This window comes from Aegilops tauschii, chromosome 5 (genome assembly GCF_002575655.3).
Source record: "Aegilops tauschii subsp. strangulata cultivar AL8/78 chromosome 5, Aet v6.0, whole genome shotgun sequence".
Taxonomy (NCBI): domain Eukaryota; kingdom Viridiplantae; phylum Streptophyta; class Magnoliopsida; order Poales; family Poaceae; genus Aegilops; species Aegilops tauschii.
The window spans coordinates 13,898,672-13,914,820 of record NC_053039.3 but is presented as its reverse complement, the minus strand read 5'-3'; the positions used below and the strand labels follow the sequence as shown (position 1 = coordinate 13,914,820).

Sequence of the window (16,149 nt, the reverse complement as noted above, 5' to 3'; positions counted from 1 at the left end):
ACCATTAACTCTCGCTTTTCTACCCAAAGGATTAAGGATCTTTGTGCAATACTTTTCTCTCGGAATTTTGTGAGCAGTATTGGCTAAACTTTTTGAGTTCCTAATTTCTTTTAAGGAGAAGTTCCTAACTTTATTTTCTTTCATGGGGGAAAGTATGTTAAAGTAGGTAAAGAAATATTCTATGAGATTAGCATGTCTTATTTAGAAAATTTTGGATCTTGAAAAAAAAATTGACTAAAAATTGCATGAAAATGAATGTATTTATGCATACATTATCATAAATAAACTTGAATATATAAACTACTTAACCTTTGCAACGCACGGGCATTTGTGCTAGTTATAATAATAAGAAAAACAGAGAGACGACAGAAAACAGTGGTAAATTAGGAATGGCGAAAGAAAAGCATGCTTTCTGCAAGATTAAACTGACGCCAAATATGATGATGCCAACAGCCAAACAGTTTACTACAGATCCAAAAGGTAATCAGGCGTACTTGCTCGCTCACCACAAAGACCAAAATTGGAGCAAGTTTGGAGTACGTAGGTACATATCCGTCCCGTTCACAGCAACATGCGGTACATTATTGCTCGACAAGTCCTAAGAGCTTCAACCATAGTTCATTCCACAAGTTAAGACACGCCCACTTTCACAAAAACAAGTGCAGAGTGGTGATCATGTCTCGGATGCAGATCCCATCTAGTATGGCTCCACCGGTGCGCGGAACTTGAGGCCGGCATACACAGCGGCAGCGCCCAGCTCCTCCTCGATCCTCAGAAGCTGTTCCAATTGGAAAAGAAATAACCCCTTAGTATAAATTTGGGAAACAGATCAAGAAAAAAACAAGACATGACTGCTCAAATAAACACATTACACTGAACAAAAGAATATCAGAAACCAAACATGTAAGATCAGTCTAACACCAAACAAAAGACGAGAAATCATTCTTAAATGAGCACATTGCATCGAACAGAGGATTAAAGAGGAAGAATAATTTGGTTTTTGTTATTGCGAGAGGTCATGTTGGTCAACAGAATATCAGGAGAATGCTTCAGCAGTACAAGAATTACAGGAAAGCCACTTGCCTGGTTGTACTTGGCAAGCCGCTCTGAGCGGCAGGGAGCCCCAGTCTTGATCTGGCCCTGTTGCACATGAAAAAACATTGGTCAGATACTCCCAATCGATCCAGAGGAGAAGAAACAATAGTCTCATTAAAATTATTCAGACAAACAATAAAATGAAGATTATAAAATTATACCGTGGACAAACCAACAGCCAAATCAGCAATGAATGTGTCCTCAGTCTCACCACTGCACACAGTGAATGTACATAAGCATACAAATGGTAATAACAATAGAAACAAGGGGGAAAACGGATGGGTAATAAGGCAGTATCTAGTATGTACCTCCTGTGACTGGTCATCACACCCCAACCAGCATGTTTTGACATCTTCACGGCCTCAATACTCTCAGTGACGGATCCAATTTGGTTAACCTACACATGAAAAGGATGAAACAATCAGAATATGTAGTACATACTCCATCCGATCAGGTACTTATTATGGACGGAAGGAGTACTTGTACTATGACGACCAAAGGATAAGAATCAATAACAGCTTATGTTTGAACAGAATAATACCTTCAGCAGAAGAGCATTGCATGACTTCTCCTTGATTGCCTTAGCAACTCTCTGCACAACATAGTGATACAGCAAATTAATTACAGTGATCCAACAGAATGAAAATGCCCACCTACACAACAGAAAACAAATCACTCACGGTTGGGTTGGTGACTAGAAGGTCATCACCAACAATCTGAACTTCCACTCCACATTCTTCAGTCATCTTAGCATAGTGCACCCAGTCATCCTGGTCAAATGGGTCCTCAATCGACACAATGGGGTACTCACTCACGAATGACTTGTATACATTCTTCAGGCTATCTCCAGATATCTTCTGGGAACCATCGTTGTTCTACAGCAAGGGAGGGCAAATGTTAAAAATGCTCATGAAAAGAGAACAAATTGTTGCCACAAAATAAACCATGGGGCTAATTACCTCTTCCTTGAAGTTGAGGTCATAGGTTTTGTCCTTGTCATTGTAGAACTCTGAAGCAGCAACATCCATTCCAATGACAACCTAGAATTTCCCAAACCAACAAATCTCCTTCAGTCACCAACTTAAAAGCTCACTGAGAAGTGCGTGACAACAGATTAATTCAAGCAGACAAACCTTGCCGGTGTATCCAGCCTTTTCAATTGCAGTCTTCAAGAGCTCAAGGCCCTCCTTGTTCTCCTACAACACCCGAAAATAAAAAGAACTCAGATCACACCCCACAAACATTGACCTCGATTTATAACAACACAGTAGTTCTATACGTCCAAACATGACAATCAGCAACTGTTGTCGAAATAACAAGGCATAACAAAGCAAGGAAATCTGATCGTAAACCTCTAAGGACAGGGAAATACCTGAATGTTAGGAGCAAAACCACCTTCATCTCCAACATTGGTGGCATCTTGCCCATACTTCTTCTTGATAACAGACTGTCACAGAAAATGTTAGTTTTAGTAAATTTGCTTTTTACAAGATAGCAAAGAGAAAAAGAAGATGAAAGAATTACCTTCAAGTTGTGGTACACTTCAACGCCCATCTTCATTGCCTCCTTGAATGAGGCAGCTCCAGTAGGAAGGATCATGAACTCCTGCAGATATGCAAGTATAGGCATAAATAAGAAATGTGCGAAAACAACATGATGAAAGATGTGAAAATCTTAGTTCAGAGCATTGCCTGCATAGCAAGCTTGTTTCCAGCATGGGATCCACCATTGATGACATTGAATGCAGGAACAGGCAAAACCAATTGCTTGTTGCCAGCAAGGTTGGCAATGTGCTGCAGTGAAGAATATATTCATGTTCGAAGACTTTAGGCAATAGCAAACAAATGTAGAATATTAAAAGAGGAGATTAGCAATGATGCACACCTGGTACAGCGGAATCTTCTTGACGCTGGCTCCAGCTTTGCAAACAGCTAGTGACACAGCCAGGATTGCATTAGCACCAAGCTGAGTTTACAAAAGAAATCAAGCTGTTAGAAGGGAATCTGCAAATGGAAATTAGTACTCCCTCTCTAAAGGTAAAACTCATCATGGGTTATGTTATACCTTTTGCTTGCACCAACCCCACTCATTCTTGGTTCCATCAAGCTGCTGAACCATAAAGTTGTCGAGCTCAGTTTGAGCGGTAGGGTCCTGTGGAAGGAAAGAGAGCACTGAATGAATTATGCATTCAACTCTCATATCACAATAGAAAAGGGGGCAGAGACAATGCTAACCTTGCCAATCAAAGCTGGCGCGATAATCGAGTTCACATTGTCAACAGCCTGCGAAAGAAAAAAAAAAGAAAAAAACATGTAAATACAAAGAAAAGACTAAATTATGCATGCAAATGGACTATTCGCTGCAATAGAAAAAACCAGGATAGCTATAGTGAAACATCAAGCACTAAATGATCCTGAGTTGTTTATTTCATGACAGTACTTGAGCAAGTTGGTTTTTTAGTAAATAAGAAAATGTGCACAAGAGATATTGCCCACGATTATTCACTTCATAAATACATAATCCTAAGCTACTACTCCCTCGTCCGAAAAAGCTTGTCCCTCAAATGGATGTATCTAGCACTTTTGAGGGACAAGCTTGGGACAAACTTTTTCAGACGGAGGGAGTACATACAATCAACGGCAATGAGATATCAAAAAAAAAAAAGCTACAACCTACCACATTAACATTAAGAAAACATATTGTAGTTCACATTAAAATTAAGAAAAAAAAATCTACAACCTGGCACAAACTAGAAACATCAAGTTATACAGCACAAGGAAACATTGTATGGATGAAACCAAACCAACATGGCAAAATAACTTGTCCTCACAAACAGGATAACTGGAAAGATAGCACTGTTTGGTCCATTTGGCATAATAATTCGGTAAACAAGTAGGAAAATTTCAAAAGCTGGCAACAATATTGCTAGTGTAACAAAAGCAGAGTTGAGGCAAAAAAAAACATATACAGCAGCCACATTACATGACTAAGAACTATGACATAGATTTAAAGAATGTGAAGATAAAATTCGCTCAAATGGATGTAAACCTTGGATACACCCTTTCCCAAGTAGTCAGATCCACCGTCCCTCAGTTCCAAAGCTTCATAAACACCTGCAGAAGAGGGATGATTCAGACAAGATTAGTTCAACAAAAACAATACAATCACAATCCGTAAATAATGATCCAAATAAGAGTTTGTGCCTTCACTAGTCAGGAACTCAGGAAACCAAAGCAAAAACTTAAGGTTGAAAAGGAGAGAGTGATGATAATAACAAAATAACTCACCAGTTGATGCACCGCTGGGAACAGCGGCCCTGGCAAAGGTTCCATCTGAGCAGCACACATCAACCTGATGCACAAAACCATGAGATTAGCAAAATAACTTGCCAAAATATTTTACACTTTGGCATTATGCATAGCTTAAACAATAAAATCCAGACAATGTCGCATGCAACTAGGACACAGGCCATATGGCTACATTTAGCTATGTAAACACCAAGCACGGCGAACAACCATCTGTTGATACACACTGTGAAAACCTACAATGGACGCCTGGCAGGCAAAATAAAAAATAGTTCTACCCAGTATCTATCTGACTGAACAAGCCAGTTTGCGTCAAATCTATCTAACATATGAAGAAACAAAAACTGGCCAAGGGGCAACGAGCAAACGACATTATAAATCCTACCTGCACGCCCAAAACCACTTGGACCAGAATGAGATGAGCCTACACTCATTTACATTCTCGTCACATTACTTCACGCTACGGCATTATGCACAGTTCAAACGGTAAGCGCTAAGCAACAACCAGGGCACGAAACCATAATGGCTAGATAAACACTGGGCATGGAGGCCAGCCGATCTGTGGATACACCCTGCGAAACCCCAAAATGCATGACGAGCAGGCAGCGTCCGACTAAACAAACCACCTCACATCGAATCTATCTAGCACATCCAAACCCCATAGTCTGGCCGAGGGGCAACAGTAATCTGCATCCTACCTACCGGCCCACCCACCCAAAACCCCTCGAATCTAGCGCATCAGAAACCTACTGCCCGCGCCCCAGAAGCCCCAACCCACAGCCGACGGACGAATCACCAGATCGAAAACAAGCCGTTGCTGCGTACGCCCGCCGCCCTACCAGATCGAATCGAACCGGACCACAACGTACAGATCGGGGAGGCGGACGGGGGATGGGCGCATCCGCGCGTACCTCGACGGTGGGGTTGCCGCGGCTGTCGAAGATCTGGCGGGCCTTCACGGACTGGATCGTCGCCGCCATGGCCGAAGCTTGGAGAGGAAGCCGAAATAGATCGAAACGAATGGAGCGGGGGGCGGAGAAGGCGAGGAGAGGGGAGAGGACAGGGGGCGGAGGCTTTAGGCAGGGCCGCCCGTTCTTTTTTATAGTCGCGAGATGAAAGGGAAGCGTCCCCCGTTTTTAGCCGTGCCGCTGCCTGTGGGGCCAGTGGGCGTGCGCTCTTCCGAGGGCCCGCATGGAAGGGGCTTTCGTGGGACGAGGAAACTGGTGTGGGCGGCCGCACACGGGATGATGGATCATCGATGTAATAATGCATCGTATCTACCGTTGTACTCCCAAGCCCGTATCGAAAACAATACTTGTTCAAGGGGGCAAAAGATTTTTCATTAATTAAGGAGCTTTTTTTCTTATGGACATGCACTCAATCACATCACCACGCACACGTTCCCCCAGCACCTACCGAAGATAGATCAAAGTTGGGGAGCTTTGAGATTGACAAAGTTGCTTTACCGATAGGCTTTCAGAAGATATCACGGAAGAATAGAGGCTTGTGGCGGCGGAAGAATTGTTTCGGGGCCTCTCCTGGGGGTTTCGAAATATTTGAGAATTTATAGCGCTAGAATTAGGTCAGGCGGAGCCACGAGGGGCCCACAAGGGGGGCCGTGCTGCCTTGACGTCTCCTTATTTGTCATCTGGACTTCGTTTGGTATGTATTTTCTGTAAAACCAAAAACAAGCAAAAAACAACAACTGGCACTTGGCACTGAGTTAATAGGTTAGTCCTAAAAATGATATAAAATGGTATATAAAGCATACAAGATTGATAATATAATAGCATCAAACAATCAAAATTTATAAATACGTTAGAGACGTATCAGTGATGAGGATGACTTCCTAGGTGATGATGACTTGCTCAATGAGAAAACTAGTGATGTTAGCTATAATGAACTTTATAGTGATCATGATAGTAAAGATGAGACGGTTGCCAATGCAACGATGAAAATTGAGCGCTTGAACTAAACACTCTTAAGTTAGCTCATGAAACTCGACAAGAATATCATTAAAAAAACACACAAGTCTCTTTGGTGAAATTCCGTTGAGGGATTCGCAAGGGGCCTACAATGGGACCAGGGTGGCCTCCAAGGGGATTTCTCATATAGAACTTTGGCGAAACCATAGCCCGGAGGGAGACCCGCGGGAACGATACATGCGTTGGTAACCAAACGTCGTGCTAGTTCCTAAAGATACCACCAGTTGGCGTAGGCTTTATTGCAATCCCAGTCCTTGTCGTCGTTCTTCGGTATAAGGGGTTGGGCCTCCTTAGTCGGATACCCCGTCCTACAGGGGGCTTCAGGTGTCAGGAAAACATTGGCAGCCTCGAAGTGACCTAAGGTTGAGCCTGTCATGAAAGCCACCGTTCGATTTGCAATCAAGTTCCGCACGGGGTTGGGTCACCACAGGTTTACACTGAGCAGTGCCAGAAGCGGCAATGGTACCTGATACGTCTCCAGCGTATCTATAATTTTTTATTATTCCATGCTATTATATTATTAATCTTGGATGTTTTATATGCATTATTATGTTGGGACTAACCTATTAACCTAGTGCCCAATGCCAATTGTTGTTTTTTTCCTTGTTTTTGTCTTTATAGAAAATCAATACCAAACGGAGTCTAAATGGAATTAAACTTTTGATGATTTTTCTTTGACCACAAGACACCCTGAAAGCTTCGGGGGGAGGCCAGAAGGGCCACGAGCTAGCGACAAGCTCAGGGGGGCGCCCTCCAAGCTTGTGGCCCCCTCGTGGCTCCTCTAACCCTAATCTTTCTTCTATAAACACACAAATATTCCCCAAAGACCAGGGGCACACCAAAAATACTTTTCCGCCGCCGCAAACTTCTGTCCTAGTGAGATCCCATCTGGGGACCTTTCCGGAACTCTGCCGGAGGGGGATTCGATCATGGAGGGCTTCTACATCAATCTTGATGCCCTTCCGATGATGTGTGAGTAGTTTACCACAGACCTACGGGTCCATAGCCAGTAGCTAGATGGCTTCTTCTCTCTCTTTGATCTTCAATACAATGTTCTCCTTGATGTTCTTGAAGATCTATTTGATGTAATCTTCTTTCGGTGCGTTTGTTGAGATCCGATGAATTATGGGTTTATGATCAGATTATCTATAAATATTATTTGAGTCTTCTCTGAACTCTTTTATGCATGATTTATATAGCTTTGTATTTCTCACCGATCTATTGATTTGGTTTGGCCAACTAGATTGATTTTTTCTTGCAATGGGAGAGGTGATTTGTAATGGGTTCAATCTTGCAGTGCTCAATCCCAGTGACATAAAGGGACATGACACGTATTTGTATTATTGTCATTAAGGATAAAAAGATGGGTTTGTTCATATTGATTGGATCTATCCCTCTAAATCATGGCATCTTGCTTAAGGCGTTACTCACTACAAAAAATACACTTCCGTGATGATACGTGTTTGTCGCAGCAGGTCACGTTTTCTGTCATGCATGTACATCCATGACGATTTTATGACAGAATAAAAAATAGTCATACTTGTGCTGTCGTAGAAGTGTTCCCGACATTACCAAAATTATCATCACGGAAGTGTCCACTTCCATGACGATAAATCGCGCGTCATAGAAGTGCTTTCGTCAAGGGTGACCGACACGTGGCATCGACCGTAATGGGTCGCCGTTAAGCTATCGGGTCCGGTTTTGGATTCGATAACCCGTTGAAAGATCGAGGATGTCGCCTAGAGGGGGGTGAATAGGCGCTTTAAAATAATTACGGTTTAGGCTTGAACAAATGCGGAATAAACCTAGCGGTTAATTTTTCAAGCACAAAACCTACAACAACTAGGCTCACCTATGTACACCAACAACTTACGCTAAGCAAGATAAACTACTAGGTGATAGCAAGATGTATGACAAGAAACAATATGGCTATCACAAAGTAAAGTGCATAAGTAAAAGGGCTCGGGTAAGAGATAACCGAGGCACGCGGAGAAGATGATGTATCCCGAAGTTCACACCCTTGCGGATGCTAATCTCCGTTTGGAGCGGTGTGGAGGCACAATGCTCCCCAAGAAGCCACCAGGGCCACCGTAATCTCCTCACGCCCTCGCACAATGCAAGATGCCGTGATTCCACTAAGGGACCCTTGAGGGCGGTCACCGAACCCGTACAAATGGCAACCCTTGGGGGCAGTCACCGAACCCGTACACTTTGGAAACCCTTGGGGGCGGTCACTGGTACCCGTCAAATTGCTCGGGGTGATCTCCACAACCTAATTGGAGACCCCGACGCTTGCTCGGTGAGGGAGTCCTGGATTAAGGGGTCCTCGGGCGTCCGACCTGTTATACGTGGGCCGGACTGATGGGTCGTGAAGATACGAAGACCGAAGACTCTCTCCCGTGTCCGGATGGGACTCTCCTTGGCGTGGAAGGCAAGCTTGGCGACCAAATATGAAGATTCCTTTCTCTGTAACCGACGTGATGTAACCCTAGAACCCTCCGGTGTCTATATAAACGGGAGGGCTTAGTCCGTAGAGGATGAATAATCATAATCATAGTCATACATGCTAGACTTCTATGTTTTTAGCCATTACGATCTTGTGGTAGATCAACTCTTGTAATACTCATATTCATCAAGATCAATCAAGCAGGAAGTAGGGTATTACCTCCGTAGAGAGGGCCTGAACCTGGGTAAACATTGTGTCCCCCGTCTCCTGTTACCATCAACCTTAGACGCACAGTTCGGGACCCCCTACCCGAGATCCGCCAGTTTTGACACCGACATTGGTGCTTTCATTGAGAGTTCCGTTGTGATGTCGAAGATAGGGTTGATGGCTCGCCTTGTTGTCAAGGATAATATCACCTCCGGAGGAGCCCTGGCTCCGGGCCAAACCCTTCGACTTGGCGGCTTTACCATGACCGCCTGTTCGGCCTTTAAGCCGACGATGACCTCTCGAGTCATCAAAAATCGTCTCCGCGTTGACTCTGAATACTCCAAACGGATGGATCCGACGGAGCTGTCGTCTTTAAATGAACTCCTAGATCGCATCTCGAGTCATCAAAAATCGTCTCCGCGATAAGCTCGTTGACTCCGAATACTCCAAACAGACTACGATCGGATTGGGCTTAAACCTGACCAGAGAGAAATTAAATCTCCGCCTATCACCCATCAGATAGCGGTAGTGGAGGAGCAAGACAATAACTCTTCCTCTATATTGAGGACGAACTATGTTCGGATTTCCGAGCTCGAGGAGCCGGATACCTGTTCGCGGAACGACGTGCCCTGCCCTCCGAACCTAGAATCGGACAACGGGCCTAAAACATCAGTTGATATCCCGGAGTCCGAACCATTAAGTTCGGAAGATTTACAAACTCCGGATCCCAAATCGGGTCAGGGTTCAGATTTAAAACCACCCACCCACCCAGCTATACGCGATCTTATGTACATACGATAGCAGTCTCAGGAAATGGTCCATCACTTCTGGGCCAGATTCCTCCTTGTCAAAGACAAGATTAAAGATTGCCGCGATGAAGACGCAATCTGAGTATTCTGCAACAATTGCACGGACGAAGGAATCCTCAACGCCATCAACCGCCGTCGCGTATTACACTTCGCTGACTTGGCAACCATAGTACAGAAGTACTGCGCAATGGAAAGCGCCTGGAAAACTCAGGCAGCTCGTTGGCAACCACCGGTTTCAACTCAGCCCCTCGTCCGGGAAAAAAGGAAGCACCCTCGTGGAGCGCCTGACCCAATAGTAAAGAAATCAAAGCCCATTATGGGGCGCGGAACTGTTCTGGAAGGATGGCTCGATAGGCCATGCAAAATACATACAACACCGGATACCACACCAACCCACAGCCTTAGAGCATGTTGGATACTCCGGCAAGTGGCCAAGAGCGACGAAGATCTACTCACCAAAAATACCCCAGAACAACACCCCCCGGAAGGCGAGGACCTCAGAGTATTGACGGTCTTCAAGACCTTTGCTTCAAAAAATCAGCGCAAAAGGGCACTCGCGACCTTGCCGAAGTCTGCCAAGTCACAGCAATAAACCCCTGGAACGACATGGCCATAACTTTCAATGCCGACGACGAACCAAAATTCAAGACAGTCCGAGCACCAGCCGCCTTGGTCCTCAGCCCAATCGTGGACGGCTTCCGGCTCACCAAAGTGCTCATGGACGGCGGCAGCGGACTAAACCTCATCTATGAGGACACACTCATGAAAATGGAAATAGATAGGAGCCGCATTGAGCAAAGTAGCACAACCTTCTGGGGAATCATTCCCAGTCGGGAGGCGCGATGCGCGGGAAAAATCACGCTCGGCGTGGTATTCGGCACGCCGGAGAATTATCGGTCCGAAGAGATAACCTTCCAAGTGGCCCCTTTCAACAGCGGATATCACGCCCTACTGGGGCGAGACGCATTCACACTCTTCCAAGCTATACCTCATTACGGGTAAATGAAGCTCAAGATGCCCGAGCCCAACGGCACCATCACTCTTGCCAGTGATCCGGACATAGCACTGCGCGCCGAAAATAAAACCACATCCCTGGCCCTCGAGGCATTGTCTGAAGCCCTCGCGGCCGAAGAGCTGACCGCGCTACGCTCCACTGTGGATAGGGATGATGTAATCCTGGACAAGCGACCCAAATCCACCTCCTTTAAACCAGCAGATGAAATAGTCAAATTTCAAGTCCACCTGACGGACCCCAAGAAGACAACATCCATCGGGGCACAACTCGACCCAACGGTCGATGCTGCGCTACGAGAGTTCCTGCATGAGAACTGGGACATATTCGCCTGGCACCCTTCTGATATGCCAGGAATCCCATGCAGGTTGGCCGAACACAGCCTCAATATCTTAAAGGGATATAAACCGGTCAAACAAACATTGCGGCGTTTTTCCGAACCCAAACGACAAGCTATGGGAGAGGAGCTAGCCAAGTTACTCGAAGCCAGATTCATCAGAGAAATAAAACACCCGGACTGGCTAGCAAACCTGGTGATGGTACCAAAGAAAGATAAATCCTGGCCCCTATGTGTCGATTTCAAAGACCTCAACAAGGCTTGCCCTAAGGATCCCTTCCCCCTCCCTCGCATCGATCAGATTATTGACGCAACCGCAGGACACGACTCACTGTGTTTCCTCGACGTGTACTCCGGATACCATCAAATCAAGATGAAGGAGTCCGATCAAGCCGCAACGACATTCATTACCCCATATGGGCCTTTCTGCTTCAACACTATGCCTTTCGGGCTCAAAAACGCTGGTGCCACCTACCAACGCATGATTCAAACATGCCTGGAGAAACAGATCGGCAAGATAGTTGAAGCATATGTGGATGACGTCGTCATCAAAACCAGGCACGTCGAGTCATTGATAGATGATTTACGTCTTACATTCGACAACCTCCGTACATATGACATCAAGCTCAACCCGGAAAAGTGTGTTTTCGACGTCCCCGCCGGAAAACTGCTGGGCTTCATCGTTTCCAATAGAGGAATTGAGGCAAATCCGAGCTTTGTCACAATTGGCTACGCCAACAGACCTTAAACAGGTCCAAAAACTCGCAGGATGCGTGGCAGCTTTAAGCCGCTTTATCTCCAGATTTGGAGAAAAAGCGTTGCCACTCTATCGCCTTCTCCGACGCACTAACCACTTCGAGTGGACGGACGCGGCAATGGCCGGACTAGAGGAAATAAAGGCCCTTTTAGCGAGCAACCCAATCCTGGCCGCGCCGAACATCGGCGAACCCATGTTATTATACATATCGGCAACACACCAGGTGGTGAGCGCCGTGCTCGTCGTCGAGCGAGAGCAGGACAGACACAAGTTCCCACTCCAAAAACCGATATACTACGTATCCACTGTCCTCACACCATGCAAATCCCGGTACCCTCACTACCAAAAAATAGCATACACGGTCTTCATGGCATCCCGGAAGCTACGACACTAATTTCAAGAGTGCTCAATCACGGTGGCCTCCGAAGTACCACTCAATGACATAATAAACAACCGCGATGCGACAGGCCGGATTGCTAAGTGGGCCATTGAGCTCCTTCCATTCGACATAACATACAAACCACGCCGGGCCATCAAATCCCAAGTACTGGCTGATTTCATCGCCGAATGGATAGAGGCCGAACTCCCTAAAGAGTACGACACGTATTCCAACTGGGTTATGTACTTCGATGGTTCCAAAATGTTGGCAGGGTTAGGGGCGGGCATTGTCTTAATGTCCCCCACTGGAGACGTAGTTCAGTATGTACTCCAAATATTATACACAGACTCCAACAATGCAGACGAATATGAGGCCTTGTTGCATGGGCTTCAGATGGCTGTCTCCATGGGCATACAACGCTTGGAAGTGCGCGGGGACTCAAACCTCGCAATATCTCAAATAAATGGGGAATTCGATGCCAAAGATCCGAAAATGGCGGCTTACCGCAACGCCGTTCTTAAAATCTCGGCCCACTTCGAGGGGCTTGATACGTCTCCGTCGTATCTACTTTTCCAAACACTTTTGCCCTTGTTTTGGACTCTAACTTGCATGATTTGAATGGAACTAACCCGGACTGACGCTGTTTTCAGCAGAATTGCCATGGTGTTATTTATGTGCAGAAACAAAAGTTCTCGGAATGACCTGAAACTCCACGGAACTTATTTTTGGAAAATATTAAAAATATTGGCGAAAGAATCAAGGCCAGGGGGCCCACCACCTGTCCACGAGGGTGGGGGCGCACCTACCCCCCTGGGCGCGCCCCCTGCTTCGTGGGCCCCCTGACGCTCCACCGACCTCAACTCCAACTCCATATATTCACTTTCGGGGAGAAAAAAATCAGAGAGAAGGATTCATCGTGTTTTACGATACGGAGCCGCCGCCAAGCCCTAAAACCTCTCGGGAGGGCTGATCTGAAGTCCGTTCGGGGCTCCGGAGAGGGGAATCCGTCGCCGTCGTCATCATCAACCATCCTCCATCACCAATTTCATGATGCTCACCGCCGTGCGTGAGTAATTCCATCGTAGGCTTGCTGGACGGTGATGGGTTGGATGAGATTTATCATGTAATCGAGTTAGTTTTCTTAGGGTTTGATCCCTAGTATCCACTATGTTCTGAGATTGATGTTGCTATGACTTTGCTATGCTTAATGCTTGTCACTAGGGCCCGAGTGCCATGATTTCAGATCTGAACCTATTATGTTTTCATGAATATATGTGAGTTCTTGATCCTATCTTGCAAGTCTATAGTCACCTACTATGTGTTATGATCCGGCAACCCCGAAGTGACAATAATCGGGACCACTCCCGGTGATGACCATAGTTTGAGGAGTTCATGTATTCACTATGTGTTAATGCTTTGGTCCGGTACTCTATTAAAAGGAGGCCTTAATATGCCTTAGTTTCCATTAGGACCCCGCTGCCACGGGAGGGTAGGACAAAAGATGTCATGCAAGTTCTTTTCCATAAGCATGTATGACTATATTCGGAATACATGCCTACATTACATTGATGAATTGGAGCTAGTTCTGTGTGACCCTATGTTATGACTGTTACATGATGAACCGCATCCGGCATAATTCTCCATCACCGATCCAATGCCTATGAGCTTTTCACATATTGTTCTTCGCTTATTTACTTTTCCATTGCTACTGTTACAATCACTACAAAACCCAAAAATATTACTTTTGCTACCGTTACCGTTACTTCCATATTACTTTGCTACTAAATACTTTGCTGCAGATACTAAGTTATCTAGGTGTGGTTGAATTGACAACTCAACTGCTAATACTTGAGAATATTCTTTGGCTCCCCTTGTGTCGAATCAATAAATTTCGGTTGAATACTCTACCCTCGAAAACTGTTGCGATCCCCTATACTTGTGGTTTATCAAGACTATTTTCTGGCGCCGTTGCCGGGGAGCATAGCTCTATTCTTTGAGTCACTTGGGATTTATATCTGCTGGTCACTATGAGGAACTTGAAAGACGAGAAAACAAAAATTTATCCCTCAACTACGAGGGGAGGTAAGGAACTGACATCTAGCTCTGCACTTGATTCACCTTCTGTTTTGAGTAAGCTTGCGACACCTAAGCCTGCTTCTGCTATTAATTCTGATATGTCGCATGCTATTGATTATGCCACTTCTGCTATGCATGATACTTATGATGAAACTACTTCTATGCTTGATACTACCGTGCCACTTGGTGAATTTCTTGATGAACAACTTGCTAGGGCTAGAGAGAATGAAATTATTGAAACTGATAATATTGATGATAGTGATGATGAAGACTCTCCCCCTAATAAATATGAATTACCTGTTGTGCCTGAGGGCTATGTTATGGATGAAGAAACTAAAAGAGACTTTCTTGCTTGTAATGATAGAAGTGATCTTAAGAAATTATTAGCTAAGCTTAAACAAAACACTCTGAATGCTAGAATGAAATATGATCCTGCTTATGCTACTTCACCTATCTTCGTTACTGATAAGGATTATGAATTCTCTGTTGATCCTGATATAATTACTTTGGTTGAGTCTGATCCTTTTTATGGCTATGAATCTGAAACTATAGTGGCACATCTTACTAAATTAAATGATATAGCCACCCTGTTCACTAATGATGAGAGAACTCGCTACTTTTATATCCTTAAAATATTTCCGTTCTCATTAAAGGGTGATGCTAAGATATGGTTTAATTCTCTTGATCCTGGTTGTGTGCGTAGTCCCCAGGATATGATTTATTACTTCTCTGCTAAATATTTCCCTGCTCATAAGAAACAAGCTGCTTTAAGGGAAATATATAATTTTGTGCAAATTGAAGAAGAGAGTCTCCCACAAGCTTGGGGGAGGCTTTTCCAATTACTTAATGCTTTGCCTGATCATCCTCTCAAGAAAAATGAAATACTTGATATCTTTTATAATGGACTAACTGATGCTTCCAGAGATTACCTGGATAGTTGTGCTGGTTCTGTTTTCAGGGAAAGAAAACCGGATGAAGCTGAAATTCTATTGAATAATATGTTGACCAATGAAAATAATTGGACACTTCTTGAGTCAACTCCTGAGCCTATTCCTAAACCAACTCCGAAGAAGAGGGGTGTTCTATTTCTCAGTCCTGAAGATATGCAAGAGGCAAAGAAATATATGAAAGAAAAAGGTATTAAAGCTGAAGATGTTAAGAATTTACCTCCTATTGAAGAAACACATGGTCTTAATTCACCGCCTATTGAAGAAGTATATGGTCTTGATAACCTGACACAGGTAGTAAAGGTAAATTCTCTCTATAGATATGATAAAGCTGAAATCCCTCCTACTAAGTTTGCTAGCCAATGTTTGGATGAATTTGATAACATTATGGTTAAGCAAGAAGATTTTAATGCTTATTTTGGTAGACAATTAAAACAAAATGCTTATATGATTGAACACTTGGGTGATTATATGTCTAGAGTTAAAGGTGAACATAAACTCATTAGTAAACATGCTTCTATGGTCACTACTCAAGTAGAACAAGTACTTAAAGCTCAGAATGATTTGCTCAATGAATTGAATAGTAAGAATAATGACTATGCTGTTAGAGTGGCTACTAGAACCGGTAAAATGACTCAGGAACCTTTGTATCCCGAAGGCCACCCTAAGAGAATTGAGCAGGACTCTCGGAGAAATAATATTGATGCACCTAGTCCTTCTAAAAAGAAGAAAAAGAAAAATGATAGGACTTTGCATGCTTCTAGTGAACCTGTTGTAGACACACCTGAGAATCC

At 44.4% G+C, this 16,149-nt stretch overlaps 1 protein-coding gene across 1 annotated transcript; it reads right to left on the bottom strand.

The window, feature by feature from the left end:
* Positions 1–420: 420 nt before the first annotated feature.
* On the bottom strand, positions 421–5,517 carry LOC109780572 (enolase). Its single transcript, XM_020339153.4, has 17 exons — positions 5,312–5,517; positions 4,383–4,446; positions 4,144–4,208; positions 3,330–3,377; positions 3,160–3,246; positions 2,980–3,060; positions 2,787–2,888; positions 2,620–2,700; positions 2,468–2,542; positions 2,229–2,291; positions 2,055–2,135; positions 1,776–1,970; positions 1,637–1,687; positions 1,404–1,492; positions 1,257–1,308; positions 1,084–1,140; positions 421–778 (listed from the first exon to the last, which is right to left on the bottom strand). The coding sequence occupies exons 1-17, from the start codon at positions 5,378–5,380 to the stop codon at positions 698–700; spliced, it is 1,341 nt and encodes a 446-aa protein (XP_020194742.1). The 5' UTR covers positions 5,381–5,517; the 3' UTR covers positions 421–697.
* Positions 5,518–16,149: the final 10,632 nt, after the last annotated feature.